The 18,750-nt window shown below is 42.2% G+C and overlaps 1 protein-coding gene and 2 pseudogenes across 1 annotated transcript; 2 read left to right on the top strand and 1 right to left on the bottom strand.

The window, feature by feature from the left end:
- Positions 1–1,938: 1,938 nt before the first annotated feature.
- Positions 1,939–3,729, bottom strand: LOC132237568 (riboflavin kinase-like). Its single transcript, XM_059702231.1, has one exon. The coding sequence runs from the start codon at positions 3,707–3,709 to the stop codon at positions 3,038–3,040; it is 672 nt and encodes a 223-aa protein (XP_059558214.1). The 5' UTR covers positions 3,710–3,729; the 3' UTR covers positions 1,939–3,037.
- A 3,228-nt stretch (positions 3,730–6,957) lies between these two features.
- On the top strand, positions 6,958–10,349 carry LOC132237651 (protein SPT2 homolog; annotated as a pseudogene).
- Positions 10,350–12,435: 2,086 nt separating this feature from the next.
- On the top strand, positions 12,436–14,913 carry LOC132237652 (protein SET-like; annotated as a pseudogene).
- The last annotated feature ends 3,837 nt before the right edge of the window (positions 14,914–18,750 follow it).

Below are 18,750 nucleotides of genomic sequence, written 5' to 3' on the forward strand. Positions count from 1 at the left end.
GCGTTGACCCCCATCACCCTCCAATCGCAGGATCGGCCCCTTGCCCAGGCCTGATGCCTCTGGCCTAGGCGTTCGGCCCGGGCAGCAGGGACCCGCAGCTGCAGCGGCCCCACGATCGTGGGCTCCGCTTTAGGCCCAGGCAAGGGACCCCTAGCTCCTGGGACTGCCAGCTTCGACCGTGCCCAGCTCCCATCGCTGGCTCCACCCCTACTTCCTGCTATCACTGGCCAGGGCGGAAAAGGCACCTGATTCTCTGATCATGGCTGGGGGGCAGGGCAAAGGCAGCCCCAGGGCCGCCTTTGCCCTGCACCCCAGCTCTTAGCTCCCCCCTGGGTTTCCGATCACTGTCAGTGGCAGGGGGCTTCTTCCTGCTTTCCCTTTGGTCTCCCTGCATTGTGCCTACATATGCAAATTAACCTCCATCTTGTTGGCAGTTAACTGCCATCTCAGTTGGCAGTTAATTTGCATATAGCCCTGATTAGCCAATGAAAAGGGTAGCTCGTACGCCAATTACCATTTTTCTCTTTTATTAGTGTTGACTAGAGGTCCGGTGCACAAAAATTTGTGCACTTGGGAGGGGGGGAGAGGGGTCCCTCAGCATGGCCTGTGCCCTCTCGCAGTCTGGAACCCCTCGGGAGATAACGACCTGCTGGCTTAGGCCTGCTCCCGGGTGGCAGAGGGCAGGCCCAATCCCTAGGTGCAGCCCCTGGTCGGGCTCAGAGCAGGACCGATTGGGGAGTTGGGGCGCCGCCCCCTGTCATGCACAGAGCAGGGTGGATTGGGAGGTTGCGATGCCACCCTCAGTCACGCTCAGGGTAGGGCCGATTGGGGGGTGGGGCACCGCCCCCTGTCACACTCAAGGCAGAGTCGATGGGGAGGTTGTGGCGCCAACCCCTGTCATGCACAGAGCAGGGCCAATCGGGGTTGGGGCGCTGCCCCCTGTCACGCACAGAGCAGGGTCGATCAGGGGGTTGGGGAGCTCCCCGCTGTCACGCACAGAGCAGGGCCCATCAGGGGGTTGAGGAGCTCCCCGCTGTCACTCACAGAGTAGGGCCGATAGGGGAGTTGTGGCACTGCCCCCTGTTACACACAGAGCAGGGCAGATCAGGGGGTTGGGGCGCCGCCACTGTCATACTCAGGGCAGGGCTGATGGGGAGGTTATAGCTCTACCCTGTCACACACAGAGCAGGGCCCGTGGGGTGGGAGGGTTGGGGCACCGCACCCTGTCACACACAGAGCCGCAGGGCGATCAGGGAGTTGGGGAGCTCCCCCCATCAGGCACAGAGCAGGGCTGATCAAGGGGTTGAGGCGCCTTCCCCTGTCAGGAACAGAGCAGGGCGGATAGGGAGGTTGTGGCCCCGCCCCTTGTCACACACAGAGCCGCAGGGTGATCAGGGGGTTTGGGCGCTGCCCCCTGTTATGCTGATCCCAGTGCCGGGAGGCCTCGTGGCTCTGCTTATCCCGGTGCTGGGAGGCATATTACCCTTTTACTATATAGGATAGAGGCCTGGTGCATGGGTGGGGGCTGGCTGGTTTGCCCTGAAGGGTGTCCTGGATCAGGGTGGGGGTCCCCACTGGGGTGCCTGGCCAGCCTGGATGAGGGGATGATGGCTGTTTGCAGCTGGTCACACACCCTTCAGGGTGGGGGTCCCCACTGAGGTGCCTGGCCAGTCTGGGTGAGGGGCTGAGGGCTGTTTTCAGGCTGGGACTGAAGCTCCCAACTGCTCCTTTTTTACTTTTCTTTTTTTTTCATTCTGGGCCAGCTTTAGCTCTGGCTCCAGCTCTTAGGCCTCCACTCCTGAAAGCAGGTATCTGGTTTGTTTCGGTTCTATAATCAAAACTCTGTATCAACTCCAGCTCTGAGATCCCAGCTGGCTGAAAGCTGGTTTCTGGGGTTTTGTTTAGCTTCTATATATGTTACAATGTTTCTTTTTTTTTTTTAATATTATGAAACTAAGACTTTTTTATTTATAGTTTACCCCCAAGCTACAAGCACTCTTTACCATTAAATCACATATGCATACACAATTACAACAGTTTGCTGTATTATGTGAACATACCATCACATTAAATATAAATAATTTTCTATTTCATAGCTTAATTGGCTCATAAACAGTTTCCCTAGGAGGAAAAAAGTGTTTTGTGTTCTTTAAGAAACTGGCATATATAAATGAAGTGCTACATGTTCACTTAGACTTTGAGTAAACCTAAAGATGAAGCTTTTGGGGGTTTTCATATAGTGAACGCTGGAATGGTGGTGATAGATGCAATCCTTTGCAAGTCAGAGGATAGTCTAAATGGAAAAAACTTGACATATGATTGTTTAAAGGAAAAAAATAATCAAAGTCAAGAAAAAATGTTGAATATCTACTCTTAAAGAGAACAGTGCTATACAATACAAAAATGAAACCTACAAATTCAAAATACACTCATTTTAATGTTTTAAAAGGCAGACCAAAATAACTGATAGGCAGAGAGTCCAGACCAATCATAGATGAGGTAGATGTAAAAAAAAAACAAACATGATATAATGATTTGACCTCTAATTTTCCATAAAGAAAATTAGTCATGACTAATTAAAATTTCACAAGTATTTATGTTTGTAGTAATATTTTAATGCACAAAATATAAACAATACAATGTGTGAGTTTTCCCCCTTAGGTTTATAAGATATCAAACCTGTTTTAATACATTTACTTTTAAAAGCCTTCTGTTTAGCAGCACATGCTATACAAGTACATACACACTAGTCTTTTACTCTAATTAGTTTTCATTTCAAACTAGTGACTTGCCTTTTTAACCATAGCTTTATACATTTCATTTCCCTTATAAAACACTTGATATTTCTAGTGGTAAATTTTAGTCAACATATTACACAGACAAAATCTGGATTTTTAAAAATGAATATTGTTAGTACTGTAGCATGATGGGTTTAATTGAACATGAAGCATAATAAAAATTACATTGTACTGCTTAAACTAAGTCACAGCTGTAGGATTTTAGAGAACAATGAATGAATAAGTAAGATGAGTTTTCATCAGTGGCCATTCATTATTTTGCTTTTCGGAACCTGGAAGAAATTGTCTTCTTTGAGTTTCAAATGCTCTGGTAAATCTAGTCGTTTCTTAGCTTCCTCAATATCACCTTGAATTGCTGAAATAAGTGACTCTAAAGAATCCAAGTTCTTTTCTGGTCCGAGGTGGCCAGCAATGGCCACATTGAGGATTTCCCCATAGCAGTCCTCTTTGAAGGCACGTATGACATGAGTCTCCATGGACTTCTTCATGTTCTTGTAGCATGGGTTCCACCCTATGCTCACCACCATCTTATGGACTTCTCCAGTTCCCACACTGGCCCATCTGTAATAAATGCCAGTGGACACATCAGCGGGAAGATTATCGACCACTTGTTCAGGAAAGTTGGCCGTGGGGATGCCCAGCTGCTTGGAGCCGCGGCCAAAGCCCTGCACGACCTCGCCGTGGCAGAAGTACGGCAGAGGCTTCATGACGCCGTCCGCTCGGCTCTCGGGCTGCGGCCCAGTCCTCAGGTCCGGAGGAGCCGCCGTGGAGGTGGTGCCCAGACCCACAGACCAGCCCGGGGATGCGGGCGGGAGCGCGGCTGGAGGGCGGGGCAGGAGCACAACGGGCTGCGCGGTGCTGAGGACACTCCGGGCAAGTCCCTCCCGCTGCTGATCCAACAGAAGCTGCATGGCGACTGGGACGCTGTGTGTCCGCCTGTTACAATGTTTCTTAAACTGCAAGCTCAGAGGCCGGCAAGGCAGGTGGGGAATGTTGCAGTCCTCCATCACTGAAGCAAGCAAGCCTCATGTTCAGTTTAAGCTGCCTGGCTGCCAGCTGCCATCTTGGCTGGCAGTTAATTTGCATATCACCCTGATTAGCCAATGGGAAGGGTAGCGGTCGTATGCCAATTACCATGTTTCTCTTTTATTAGATAGGACTAGAGACCCAGTGCACAAAAATTTGTACACTGGGGGGGGGTCCCCTTAGCCCAGCCTGCGCCCATTTGCAGTCCAGGACCCCTTGGGGGATGGCCACCTGTCGACTTAGGCCCACTCCCCGGGGGATCAGGCCTCAGCTTGCAGTCAGACATCCTTCTGGCAGCCGGGGAGCCCTCGGGGGATGTCTGACTAAAGGCTTAGGCCCCCAAGGGATCAGGTCTAAACTGTTAGTTGGACATTCTTAGTGCTGCCATGGAGGTGGGAGAGGCTCCTGGCACCACCACTGCACTGGCCAGCCATGAGCCAGCTTCTGGCTGAGTGGCACTCCCCATATGGAAGTGCACTGACCACCAGGGGGCAGCTCCTGCATCGAGTGTCTGCCCCCTGGTGGCCAGTGCGTGTCATAGCAACTGGCCATTCTGCCATTCAGTCAATTTACATATTAGCCTTTTATTATTATTATATAGGATGCCCCTATTTTCCCCCTTTTCCCTCCTCTGCCCTGCTCTTGCCCCCTCTACCCTGCTCTTGCTCCCCACATCTCTCTGGCCATCACCATACTGTTGTCTGTGTCCATGGGTTGTGCATATATTTTCTTTGGCTAATCCCTTCTTTAAATTCACTACTTTAAATTTTTATTTTCAGATAAGTGCTTATAACTTCATTATTATATATTTTCTATTATATCATTTAGAATTAACATATTTTTTTAATTTAACCCTTGTAAATTTTAGCACAATTTAATAAATTATGCTAGAAGCAATTAGGAAGTTTTTCATGTAATGCAGATACATTTCAATTAATATTTTATTAATTTTTAATTTTTTAATATTTTAATTTTAAATAATCTCATACATGTAAAAAAACTATAAAATACTACAGCATATTATATGTACCCTTCACCCAATTTCTGAGGTGTTAATAATTTAAACATAACCATTATACAACTAACAAAATTTGGAATATATTTTTCTTATAATCTCTTTAAAGATGTTACAATCTCTTTAGAGATGTTACTTAATCCATTTGCTTTGTTTTTGTTAATCTTCACCCAAGGATATTTTTTCCATTGAATTTTAGAGAGAGTGAAGGGAAAGGGAGAGACACATTGATTGGTTGCCTCCTGTACATGCTCTGATAGGGACTGGGAATCAAGCCAGCAACTGAGGTACATGCCCTTGACTGGAATCGAACCTGGGACCCTTCAGTCCACTGAGCAAAACAGGCTTCAGCTTAATTCATTTACTTTTAATCTATATGTGTCTTTTATATTTAAAGTGGGTTTTGTTTTTTATTCAACTTCATAATCTGTCCTTTAATTGGTGCATTTATGCCACTGACTTTCAGAGTGCTTACTGATAGAGTTACTACCATATCAGGCAGCTTCTGGGTCTTCTGGGTTGCATCCTGCCTTGCTTTTTTTTTTTTTCTAAGACATTTCACTTTATTTAAAAGAAGCCAATATACAGGATATAAAGGGTATGATATTTACAACAGTACAGTAAACAGGTTGGTTTCCCGGTAGGATCAGTAGTCTCTCAGTGAGTATAAACCCCCCTTCCCCTTGATGCTCGACTCAGCTGGCAGACAAACAGCAACAGTGGGGTGGGATGGGACTGCAGGATAGAAAGTCTCCCTGAAGGGATTAAAAATCACGTAGATGCTAAAATGTCCACGAAGGGGTCTTGGGAGTGAGGGGTGCCTCTGCCTCATTCCTTTGAGGGCTTGGCAGCAGGAATGCTGAGGGATTTGCCCCAAACTAACACACGGCCCACCCTGAGCCTGTAAATCTTCCACCCATGGAATATTCCCTTCCCGAGAGAATCAGCCCTAATCCCTCAGCCAGGGCCTGGAGGAGCAGTCCAGGCCATTGGCACAGCCAGGACTGTGGACATTTCATGGCCTTTCCACTCCCACTCCAGCTGCCTAATAACTCTGCACTGCTCCCCTCGCCCACCTCCCCCATCACCCCATCAGGACACCGTGCACAGGAGGGGACACTGGTTTTCCCATGCCCATTGGGAACTGGCTGTTTCTGTTTTCTGGAGTAAAAAGGCTCCTGTGGGTCGGGTAAGGTCTCTGCTTGGCAAGAAGTTCTGAAACAGAGCCACTGACCACACCACCTCCTCTGGGCACGGAGCAGCTCCGGCCCTCAGAGCTCATCTCTCCGGCAGAACTGAAGGGAAGACCGTGTGTACCCTTCTGTCCCTCACCCTTCACATGTCCAGAACCATCAGTGTTGCACTTCCTAATTCCTATCACTGTATTTCATTAGTTTCATACTGTTTTACTAATCCTGAATCTAAACAGATTGGTTCAAAAAGAAATCATTCTATTTTTAAAGTATTTAGTGATGTATGTGTGAGCTTTGCATGGACGAACTAAGCACATGACCCTTTCTTGTACATCAGAACCTGCACACACATGTAAAAACAGGACCCGTTTTGACAGATGTGAAACCACCATTTATGTGTAATAAATAATTACACAATCTAAAAAAAAAAAAAAAAGACCCGTCTTCTGTGTCTTCTGGGTCCTGGCCTGCCTTGCCACTGGGGACCCGATTGCATCCCCCGCGGCGAGGCGGGCTGGCTTCTGTGTCTTCTGGGGCTGCCCTGGATGGCAGCATGCTGGCGGCTCAGGCTGTCCCGCCCTGCCTGCAGTATACAAATTAGCCGCCATCTTTGTTGGTGGTTAATTTGCATATCGTGCCGATTAGCCAATGGGAGGCGTAGCGAAGGTATGGTCAATTACCATGTTTGTCTATTATTAGATAGGATTATCCCATGTTTTCCTCTAGAACATTTTTCCTAAAATGAAGATAGCTTTGTGTGTGCAGTTTACTTAAGCAATAAAATATAGAGTTAATTCAAAATTCTACCCTAAGAGTTAAAAAAACTGCTATCATTTTAAGTATATCCCCCTTCAGACATCTCTACATGTGCACATTTTCTTTTTTCTGTTTTCTCTTGATTTAATTTACTATTTTAGATTTTAATATGGCTGCAAAAAAGGTAAATTTTCAACTTTTATTCCTAATATGTGCATTTATGAGTGCACATTTTTTCATAAGTTTTGGTATGTGGTAATATCATTCAGTTCAACTTATTTTTTAACTTGAATTGTGGTGTTTTTTTTTGGGTTAGACGTGTATTTTACAACTTTTAAATATAAGGAGTTTCTAGGTACCTCTGTTCCTGATTTCTTGGTTAACTACAATGACAACAAGAAACATATTGTATATAATTTCAATTCTTTAAAGTTAGTTGAAACCTGCTTCATAGTCCAGCAGGTTCACTTAAACAATCATTGCAGTGCCCCTCCGCTGCCATCGCATGTGCATCTTGGGAGCAGCACCTCAGTGCGGGTCAGCAGGACAAGGGGGTGGCTATAGTGGAGCATCTCTAAGTGCTGAATGAAATGCTATTTAGGAGTGTGTTTCAGAACTTTTAAAACTAAGAACTTTCCTATAATCAACAAACGACAAGTGCTGGCAAGGATGTGGAGAAAAAGGAACCCTTGTGCACTGCTGGTGGGAATGCAGCCACTGTGGAAAACAGTATGGAGTTTCCTCAAAAACTTAAATATGGGACTCCCATTTGACCCAGTAATCTCACTTCTAGGACTATATCCCAAGAAATCAGAAACACCAATCAGAAAAATTGTATGCACCCAGCACAATTTACAATAGCTAAGATTTGGCAACAGCTAAGTGCCCATCAGCAGATAATGGAATACTATGCAGCTGTAAAAAAGAAATAGCTCTTACTATTCACAATAGCATGGAGGGACCTGAAGAGCATTATGCTGAGCTAAATAAGCCAGTCAGAGAAAGATAAATATCACACGATCTCACTCATTTGTGGAATCTAATGAACAAAATAAACTGATGAACAAAAATAAATCCAGAGACAGAGAAGCATCAAACAGATCGCCAAACCTCAGAGGGAAGGCAGGGGAGGGAGGGGGCAGGGGGAGAGATCAACCAAAGGACTTGTATGCATGTGCAACTTGGGAATACCATCTTCATGCCTTTAGCAGGAAAGGTTGTGGGGTACAGTGGGTTATCTGAATGTTGAATGCAGTTTGCTGCTGAGGTTGTTGAAGTGTTTTACATCCTCACTGAAGTCTTTGTGTGAGGCTATTGGTTCTGAAAGAGGTGTGCTCTGTCTCTGAAGGAGAGAGGTGTGTTAAATTTATTATGATTATAAATGTGTCTAGTTTCCCTTGTAGCTCTCTTGTATGTACTTTGATTTCATGTTATGAAGTGCTTGTGAATTTGGATATTCCTGGTAAAATGAAATTATTGATATGAAGTGCTCTTTATTTACAGTAATGCTTTTTGCCTTCACGTCTCCTGTGTTATCATATACTTTTTATTTGGTTTATGTTTGCTTAATGTATTTTTTCCATTCTTTCACTTTTGATATCTTTGTACCCTTGGGTTTTCGGTAGCTTTCAGTTTTTATATTAGTTATGAGTAAAATGAGTTGATTTTGGTTCAATATTTTTCCCCATTCAGTTCTTCCAACCTTCTTTATTATATAATGCATATTTTCCCACTGATCTAAGGAGATATTTTTATTTTACCAAATTTCCATATGTATTTGAGTCTATTACTGGACTTTGTTTTCTGTTCCATCAGTTTATCTATTTACAGGACATTGCCCAAGTTTTAAAATTACTGTAGTTTATAACACAATACATTGTTCTATCTGGTTGGGGTAGCTTTTATTCATTTACTTGTTTTTCTCAGAATTCTATTTAAAAAATATTTTTATTAATTTCCGAGAGGAAGGGAGAAGGAGACAGAGAAACATCAATGATGAGAGAGAATCATCAATGAGCTGTCTCCTCCTCCCAAAGCTGAAAATAAACCAAAGGTCCCCCTTAAAAGTGCCCCACCATCATGACTTCACTGACCTACTCAGGCTGGCTGAGAAAAAGCAGTACGAACCAGTGGAAATCAAGGTAGTGAAAAAAACAGAAAAGTGGCCTATGACTGCCCAAGAACTTAGGGAGGGAAGGAAGACATATGAAAAAGGAACCGGAGGCAGATGCAGGACTGCCTCCGACCAAAAAGGTGCCCTCTCAGACAGAAGGTATGGGCACGAAACCTAGCAGAGTTTCTGGGGACAAGCATCCTTCCCCAAGGGCACTGCCCTTCCTCGCGCTGAGAAGAAATCTAGACCCAGCACAGCTAATAAGAAACATTTAGGTTTGTTTTCATCCAAATCCATGCCAGGAGAGAGGCCCAAAGTAGGATCTAGCTACTGCTCCCAGCCCTCGTTTTGGGAGGACCATGACAGGCCCGTTTTCAATGGGACTGAAAAGACCCACTCGAGCACCTATTCACCAAGTGTTCCAAAGGCTTCTGCTAACGGGACTCAGAAATCTGTTACTGAGCACAAAGCCAAAAGTCTCCTCCCCATCCTAGCCATTCCAGACCTGGACCCGTGGTCACCCCACATAAGGCTAAGAGTACAGGTGTCAGGCAGCCAGGCAGTTCCAGCCTAGCTCCTGGGCAGCCCAGCACAGGGAGTGTTTGACCTACAGTTAGTTCTGGCTCCATGCCCAGGTGCCAGGATGGCAGCCCCAGCTCAGGACCTGAGCAATCAATCAGTGGGGCCAAGAGGCCAGCCAGTGACTCAAATCCTCCTGGAAGGACAGGGGGCTCTGGATGACCCATCAGTGGCTCAGGTGGTTCTGGGAAGTCAGAGGTCAGTTCTGGTGGCCCTAGGTGGCCTGTGCACCGTCCACATGACCGATGACCAGTGAGTGGCTCAATGCCCCCCAGCCCCCGGGAGGTCAGTCAGTGGCTCTGGGGGATCAGTAAGTGGCTCAGTTCCAGCTGGATGGCCTATCAGCAGTTCAGGCCCTGGAAGACCAGTGAGCAGCTTGGGACCTGGGTGAAGAGTTAGTAGCTCAGATCCTCCCCATAAGCCCAAATGCACTTTTGTCTCAGAAACAGTATCTTCTAAGAATATCATTACCCGGCCCAGCAATGGACAGATGGATGGAATGAAGCCTTCCTTAGTTGGCTGCAGATCTGCCCAAGGTCCTGAAAAGTTTCCCTTCCCTAGAGATTACAAAAGACCGTGAGAATGTGAAGAGGAGGAACATGAGGACTATGACTCCGAAATGGAAGATTTTATCAAAGATGAAGGAGAATCTCGGGAAAAAATATCCAAGCACATTCTTTGGCTATGACCGAAAAAAATACAAAGATGAAAGTGATTATGCCTTATGTTACATAGAGAGAAGTTGGAGAGAACAGCAGAAGGAAGAAGCAAAGAGTTTAAGACCCGGTATGTAAGAGGACTTTGAGGGAATGAGACGGGAGGAAGAAGCAACGAAATGCAGAGAGGTCAAGAAGCTGAAAAGATGTTAGCTGCTGTTTTTATTTTTGTGAAACTCTGGAGACACTCTACTGCAAAGAAGTCCTGCCTTCGGACTGAAGAAGCCCATTATCACTTTAGATTTATACTTGGGACCTCACGGACAAGGAATGGATACTATATATTTTGAGCGTAAAGTATTTTCAAATACCTTCCGGGGTAAAAGCTGTAGTGCAGATGACATAACTGCTCACAGGTGCTGGCCTTGATCCTGATGAGCTATGCACTGTAATGTGGGCCCACTCAACAGTCAGCCAATCTTCTTTTGTTCCTTTGCTATTCTAAAAAGGAAAAAAGATTGCCTCTTGACTTCCATAATTCTGTTGATGGGTGAGTAGGGCAATGGCCGGCTCCCAATCAAACTTATTTTGTCTTTTTATGAGGAATCTGGCCCTTCCATGAATGTTGTCAGGAATAAAGTCACCTGTTCTAATCTATATGTTTAGAGTGAGAACTTGAAAATGTAGAGTAGGCTTTATAATTATATGGATGTCATCTCTATGGCTTTGAAGTAAAAAGTAGAATAAATTATATTGTATTTTATATTCATGGATTGGATGCTGAGAATTCTTATTCACTGATTTAGGTGTTTAGGCAATTAATCAAAAAAATTTCAAGTTAAAAAACAAGTTATTCCATTTGGTGTAAGAATATTCTTTTCCAAATTTTTCTTTCAGATTTATTGTAAAATAGATAATGATACTGTGCTGATTTTATTTAAAAAGTCATTTTATATTGTAGAAAAAATATACTATTCAAAGATTAGAGTTGAAAGAGTAATGGTTTAAAAAATAAGCAAGTGACTTGTAAGTCTTCTCTTACTCCCCCACTATAAAGATATTTTGGAATCCAAAGCGCCCTTGTATCTTGTGATGTTAATGACTTTGCATTTTTATCTTAAAATTCCTTAGCAATTAATGACAAAACCCAAACACTAAATTCATGTGTATCAAGAGGAAATAAATATATAAAGTTTAAAAGGTGGGAATGAAGAGTACCAAAATTTTGCATGGGGAATACTGATTTTAAGCTCATTGTTAAGAAATAAAAATGAGAATGACCCTACAGTTGTCTCCCATTCCTTTCTAAAAGATTTAGTTGGAAAAAAACTGGTGTAGGAAGGGAACTTTACCAGGAGTTTCTCTAATTTTTTAAAATCCTTTATTGTTTAAAGTATTACATATGTCTTCTTTTTCCTCCATTGAACTCTCCTCGGCTGCTCCCACCCCCAAACACATGCCCTCACTCCCTACTGTCTGTGTTCATTGGTTATGCTTATATGAACACATACAAGTTCTTTGGTTGATCTCTTACCCCACCCTCGCACCCTCCCCTGCCTTCCCTCTGAGGTTGGATGGTCTGTTCGATGCTTTTAAGTCTCTGGATCTATTTTTATTAATCAGTTTATGTTGTTCATTATATTCCACAAATGAGTTAGATTATGTGATATTTATCTTTCTCTAACTGACATATTTCGCTTAGCATAATGCTCTTTAGGACCATCCATGCTGTTGCGAATGGTAGGAGTTCCTTTCTAAAGCAGTGTAGATGTACCATTGTGTAGATGTACCACAGTTTTTTAATCCACTCATCTGCTGATGGGCATTTAGGCTGTTTCCAATTCTTAGCTATGGTAAAGTGTGCTACTATGAGCATAGGTGTGCATACATCCTTTCTGATTTGTGTTTCTAGTTTCTTGGGATATATTCCTAGAAGTGGGATTACTGAGTCAAATGGGAATTCCATATTTAGTTTTTTGAGAAAACTCCATACTGTTCTTTACAGTGGCTGCACCAGTCTGCATTCCCACCAGAAATGCACAAGGGTTCCTTTTTCTCCGCATTCTCTCCAGCACTTGTCATTTGTTGATTTGTTGATAGCCATTCTGACAGGTATGAGATGGTACCACATTGTTATTTTGATTTGCATCTCTCAGATAATGGTGACTTTGAGCATGTTTTCAAATGTCTCTTGGCCTTCCTTATGTTCTCTTTCAAAAAGTATCTATTTAGGTCCTGTGCCCATTTTTTGATTGGGTTGTTTATCTTCCTTTTGTTAAGTTGTATGAATTCCCTGTAAATGTTGGAGATTAAACGCTTTTCGGAGATAACTTTGGCGAATATGTTCTTCCATGCAGTGGGCTTTCTTGTTGTTTTGTTGATGGTTTCTTTTGCTGTGCAGAAGCTTTTTATTTTGATGTAGTCCCATTCGTTTATTTTCTCTTTAGTTTCCATTGCCCTAGGAGTTGTATCGGTGAAGATATTGCTTTGGCACATGTCTGAAATTTTGCTGCCTATGGGGTCTTCTAAGATTTTTATAGTTTCCCATCTCCCATTTAAGTCCTTTATCCATTTTCACTTTATTTTTGTGTATGGTGTAACTTGGTGGTCTAGTTTCATTTTTTTTCATGTATCTGTCTAATTTTCCCAACACCATTTATTGAAGAGACTTTCTTGACTTCATTGTTTGCTCTTACCTCCTTTGTCAAATATTAATTAAGTGTAGTGGTTTGGGTCAATTTCTGGGTTCTCTGTTCTATTCCATTAATTGATATGTCTATTCTTGTGCCAGTACCAGGCAGTTTTGAGAACAGTGGCTTTGTAATACAGCTTGATATCTGGTATTGAGATCTCTCCTACTTTGTTCTTCTTTCTCAGGATTGCCACAGCTATTTGGGATCTTTTTTTATTCCAGATGAATTTTTGGAGAGTTTGTTCTAGGTCTTTGAAATATACTCTTGGTATTTTAATGGGGAGTGCATTGAATCTATAGATTGCGTTGGGTAGTATGGACATTTTAATGATGTTGATTCTACCAATCCATGAACATGGTATGTTCTCCCATCTGTTTATGTCTTCCTTTATCTCTCTATCTCTTTTTTTAAAATATATTTTATTGATTTTTTACAGAGAGGAAGGGAGAGAGATAGAGAGTTAGAAACATCGATGAGAGAGAAACATCGATCAGCTGCCTCCTGCACATCTCCTACTGGGGATGTGCCCGCAACCTAGGTACATGCCCTTGACCGGAATCGAACCCGGGACCCTTCAGTCCACAGGCTGACGCTCTATCCACTGAGCCAAACCGGTTTCGGCTCTCTATCTCTTTTTTCAACATTCTGTAGTTTTATGAGTAGAGGTCTTTTACCTCCTTAGTTAAGTTTATTCCTAGGTATCTTAATTTTTTTGTGTGCAATAGTAAGTGGGATTGTTTTTTTAATCCCTCTTTCTGTAAATTCACTTTTGGTGTATAAACGTGCCATAGAATAGTGCTCAGCGTGCCTTCGAGCCCGGTGATTTCCCAGCGTTCAGATCCTCGGACTTTCCTCACAGCATAGCCCCCAAACGTCAGTCCCTCGCTCCCACCTCAAATGAAGAAACCGAAACTGCCTCCAGCCCCAAGCCAGAGAAGAAGCCGACCCTTAGGATGTGCCAAAGGGAGAAAAAGAACAGCACGAAGCGATTGAACATATTGATGAAGTATAAAATGAAATAGACAGACTTAATGAATAAGCCAGCAAGGAGATTTTGAAAGTAGAACAGAAATATAATAACTCTGCCAACCATTTTTTCAGAAGAGGTCAGAATTGATTGCCAAAATCCCACATTTTGGGGTAACAACATTTTTCAACCATCCACAAGTGTCTGCACTGCTTGGGGAAGAGGATGAAGAAGTGCTGCATTATTTGACAAGAGTTGAAGTGACAGAATTTGAAGATATTAAATCAGGTTACAGAATAGATTTTTATTTTGATGAAAATCCTTACTTTGAAAATAAAGTTTGACCCAAAGAGTTTCATCTGAGTGAGAGTGGTGATCCATCTTCAAAGTTCACTGAAATCAAATGGAAATCTATAAAGGATTTGATGAAACATTCATGTCAAACACAGAATAAAGCCAGCAGGAAGAGACAGCATGAGGAACCAGAAAGCTTCTTTACCTGGTTACTGACCATTCTGATGCAGGTGCAGATGAGTTAGGAGAAGTCATCAAAGATGACATTTGGCCAAATCCATTACAGTACTACTTGGTTCCTGACATGGATGATGAAGAAGGGGAAGGGAAGAAGAAGATGATAATGATGATGATGATGAGGGGGAAGAAGGAGAGGAAGATGAAGGAGAAGATGACTAATGAACACTGATGGGTCCCAACCTTTTTAAATTTTTTCCAGTCCCTGGGAGCAAGTTGCAGTCTATTTATTCTTTTTCTTCCCCCTCCCCTTGTGCTCAGTCGCCCTGTTTTTGAGGTCTCTTTTCTCTCCTTTAGACCATCTTTACACCATGGTTCTCACCTTCTTTGGGGGGAGGGTGTACCTTGAGCAGAATACAGTGGGAAAAGAATCTTTGCCCCTTTCTGTTCCAAATTCATTTTTATCCTTTCCTGTCTCAAGAAAAACTTAATGGAATCAACACCACTGTGCTCTGTGGGAAAAAAGGAAAACCTTCGCTCCCTTAGCTCTGCTGGGAGCTGGAGGTTGCTAGGCCCCTGTGTAGTATTGCATAGAATTCTAGCTTTTTCTCCTCCTTTCTCTGTATATTGGGCTCAGAGATTACACTGTGTCTCTGCAAATATGGACAGTTAGCATTTATCTGTCTACTTTCTCTTGTTTAAAAAAAGAGAAAAAAATTTAAAAAGGGGGGGGGGTGGTTCAGCGAAGGGGGATTTGAGATGTTTGGGTGGGTTAAGTGGGCATTTTGAAAACATGGCTTCTACTTTGGCATGTTTAATTGTGATATTAAACAGGCATCATTGTAGTCTAAGATGACACTTTTAAAATAGAATTCCCTCCTAATGATTACTTGAACCCTGCCACTCGATGGGAGAATAAGCAGAACCTGTAGGATGTTATTTGGAATTGACTTTTCTCTATTGTAATTTTGTTCCTGTTTATTTTAAAATTTTCTTTTTATTTCACTGGAAAGGAAAGATAATGCTCAATTTTAAACATTAAAAGTTGGCCCTAACTGGTTTGGCTCAGTGGAAAGAGCATCGGTCTATGGACTGAAAGCTTCCAGGTTCGATTCCCGTCAAGGGCATATACCTTGGTTGTGGGCACATCCCCAGTAGGAGGTGTGCAGGAGGCAGCTGATTGATGTTTCTTTCTCATCGACAGTCAAACTCTCTATCCTCCCTTTCTCTCTGTAAAAAAATCAATAAAATATATTTTTAAAAAGTTTACAAGTTGCTTTGTTACAATAAAACTAAATGTGTACAAAAATGCCATAGATTTCCTGGCATTAATTTTGTATCCTACTACATTGCCAAATTCATTTATTAAGTCTAATAACTTTTTGATGGAGTCTTTAGGGTTTTCTATGTACAGTATCATGCCATCTGCAAATAAGGACAATTTTACTTCTTCTTTTCCAATTTGGATGCTATTTACTTCTTCTTGTCTGATCGCTATGGCTAGCACTTCCGGTACTATGTTGAACAGGAGTGGTGAAAATGGCCATTCCTGTCTTGTTCCTGTTCTTAGAGGAAATGGTTTTAGTTTTTGCCCATTGAGTATGATGTTGGCTGTAGGTTTGTCATATAAGGCTTTTATTATGTTGAGGTATGACCCTTCTACTCCCACTTTGCTGAGCATTTTTATCAGAAAAGGGTGTTGGTCTTTGTCAAATCCCTTTTTTGCATCAATTGATATGATTATGTGATTTTTTGTCTCTCAATTTATAAACAAATTGATGTATCACTTTACTGATTTGTGGATATTGTACCAGCCTCGTATCCCTGGAATAAATCTCACTAATCTCACTTGGTCATGGTGTATGATCTTTCTAATGTAATGCTAGATCCAGTTTGCTAGAATTTTGTTGAGGATTTTAGCATCTATATTCATAGGGATATTGGCCTGTAATTCTCTCTTTTTTTTTTTGAGTTAAAGATAAGGTGTTTTTATTTTCTTTTTCTTTTTTTTTAATTATTAGTTAAGGTATTACAAATGTGTCCTCATCCCCCCCATTAACCCCCAACCTCCCCTGCACACACAAACTCATGCTCCCATCCCCCTGTTGTCCATGTCCATTGGTTTGGCTTATATACATGTATACAAGTCCTTCGGTTGATCTCTTCCCCTTACCCCCGCCCTCCCCTACTTTCCTTCTGAGGATTGATAGCCTGATCGCTGTTTCTCAGTCTTTGGTTCTGTCCCATTTCATCAGTCTATGTTGTTCTCTATAATCCACAAATGAGTGAGATCATGTGGTATTTATCTTTCTCTGACTGGCTTATTTCACTTAGCATAATGCTCTCCAGTTCCATCCATGCTGTTGCAAAAGGCAAGAGTTCCTTTTTTTTTTTTTTACCGCAGCATAGTATTCCATTGTGTATATGTACCACAGTTTTCTAATCCACTCATCTGCTGATGGGCACCTAGGCTGTTTCCAAATCTTAGCTATGGTGAATTGTGCTGCTATGAACATAGGGGTGCATATATCCTTTCTGATTGGCGTTTCTGCTTTCTTGGGATATATTCCTAGAAGTGGGATCACTGGGTCAAATGGGAGTTCCATTTTTAGTCTTCTGAGGTAGCTCCATACTGTTCTCCACAGTGGCTGCACCAGTCTGCATTCCCACCAGCAGTGCAGAAGGGTTCCTTTTTCTCCACATCCTCTCCAACACTTGTTGTTTGTTGATTTGTTGATGATAGCCATTCTGACAGGTGTGAGATGATAACGCATTGTCGTTTTGATTTGCATCTCTCGTATAATTAGTGACTTTGAGCAGGTTTTCATATGTCTTTCGGCCTTCTGTCCTCTTTCGAAAAGTGTCTATCTAGGTCCATTGCCCATTTATTTATTGGATTGTTTATCTTCCTTTTGTTAAGTTTCATGAGATCCCTGTAAATGTTGGAAATTAAACCCTTATCGGTGGTATCATTGGCAAATATGTTCTCCCATGTAGTAGGTCTTCTTGTTGTTTTGTTGATGGTTTCCTTTGCTGTGCAAAAGCTTTTTATTTTGATGTAGTCCCATTTGTTTATTTTCTCTTTAGTTTCCATTGCCCTAGGAGCATTATCAGAGAAGAAATTTCTTCGGCATATGGTTGCGATTTCGCTGCCTGTGGATTCCTCTAGTATTTTTATGGTTTCCTGTCTTACGTTTAAGTCTTTTATCCATTTTGAGTTTATTTTTGTGTATGGTGTGAGTTGGTGATCTAGTTTCATCCTTTTGCATGTATCTGTCCAATTTTCCCAACACCATTTATTGAAAAGACTGTCTTGACTCCATTGTATGCTCTTGTCTCCTTTGTCAAATATTAATTGGGCATAGTGGTTTGGGTTGATTTCTGGGGTCTCTATTCTATTCCATTGATCTATATGTCTGTTCTTGTGCCAGTACCAAGCTGTTTTAAGAACAGTGGCTTTGTAATACAGTTTGATATCTGGTATTGAGATCCCACCTACTTTGTTCTTTCTCAGGATTGCTGCAGCTATTCGGGGTCTTTTTTTATTCCAGATGAATTTTTGGAACGTTCGTTCTAGATTTGTGAAAAATGCCGTTGGTAATTTAATGGGGATTGCATTGAATCTATAAATTGCTTTGGGTAGTATGGACATTTTGATGATGTTGATTCTACCAATCCATGAACATGGTATATTCTTCCATCTGTTTATGTCTTCCTCTATCTCTTTTTTCAGTGTCCTGTAGTTTTCAGCATATACGTCTTTTACCTCCTTAGTTAAGTTTATTCCTAGGTATTTTAATTTTTTTGGTGCAATGGTAAATGGGATTGCTTCTGTAGTTTCACTTTCTGTAAGTTCAGTATTGGTGTAAAGAAATGCCATGGATTTCTTAGCATTAATTTTGTATCCTGCTACATTGCCGAATTCATTTATTAAGTCTAATAATTTTTTGATGGAGTCTTTAGGGTTCTGTATGTACAGTATCATGTCATCTGCAAATAAGGACAGTTTTACTTCTTCGTTTCCAATCTGGATGCCTTTTATTTCTTCTTCGTGTCTGATCGCAACGGCTAGTACTTCCAGTACTATGTTGAACAGGAGTGGTGAGAGGGGGCATCCCTGTCTTGTTCCTGTTTTTAGGGGGAATGGTTTTAGTTTTTGCCCATTGATTATGATGTTGGGTTTGTCATATATGGCTTTTATTATGTTGAGATATGATCCCTCAATTCCTATCTTGCTGAGAGTTTTTATCAAGAAGGGGTGTTGGATTTTGTCAAATGCTTTTTCTGCATCAATTGATATGACTATGTGGTTTTTTTCTCTCAATTTGTTTATGTGATGTATCACGTTTATTGATTTGTGGATATTGTACCATCCTTGCATCCCTGGGATAAATCCTACTTGGTCATGGTGTATGATCTTTTTGATGTACTGCTGGATCCGATTTGCTAGGATTTTGTTGAGGATTTTGGCATCTATGTTCAT

This window comes from Myotis daubentonii, chromosome 6 (genome assembly GCF_963259705.1).
Source record: "Myotis daubentonii chromosome 6, mMyoDau2.1, whole genome shotgun sequence".
In the NCBI taxonomy this organism is placed as follows: domain Eukaryota; kingdom Metazoa; phylum Chordata; class Mammalia; order Chiroptera; family Vespertilionidae; genus Myotis; species Myotis daubentonii.

Bases quoted from the DNA above. Each gene is read 5' to 3' on its own strand.
- LOC132237568 (XM_059702231.1), bottom strand. From the start codon at position 3,709: ATGCAGCTTCTGTTGGATCAGCAGCGGGAGGGACTTGCCCGGAGTGTC.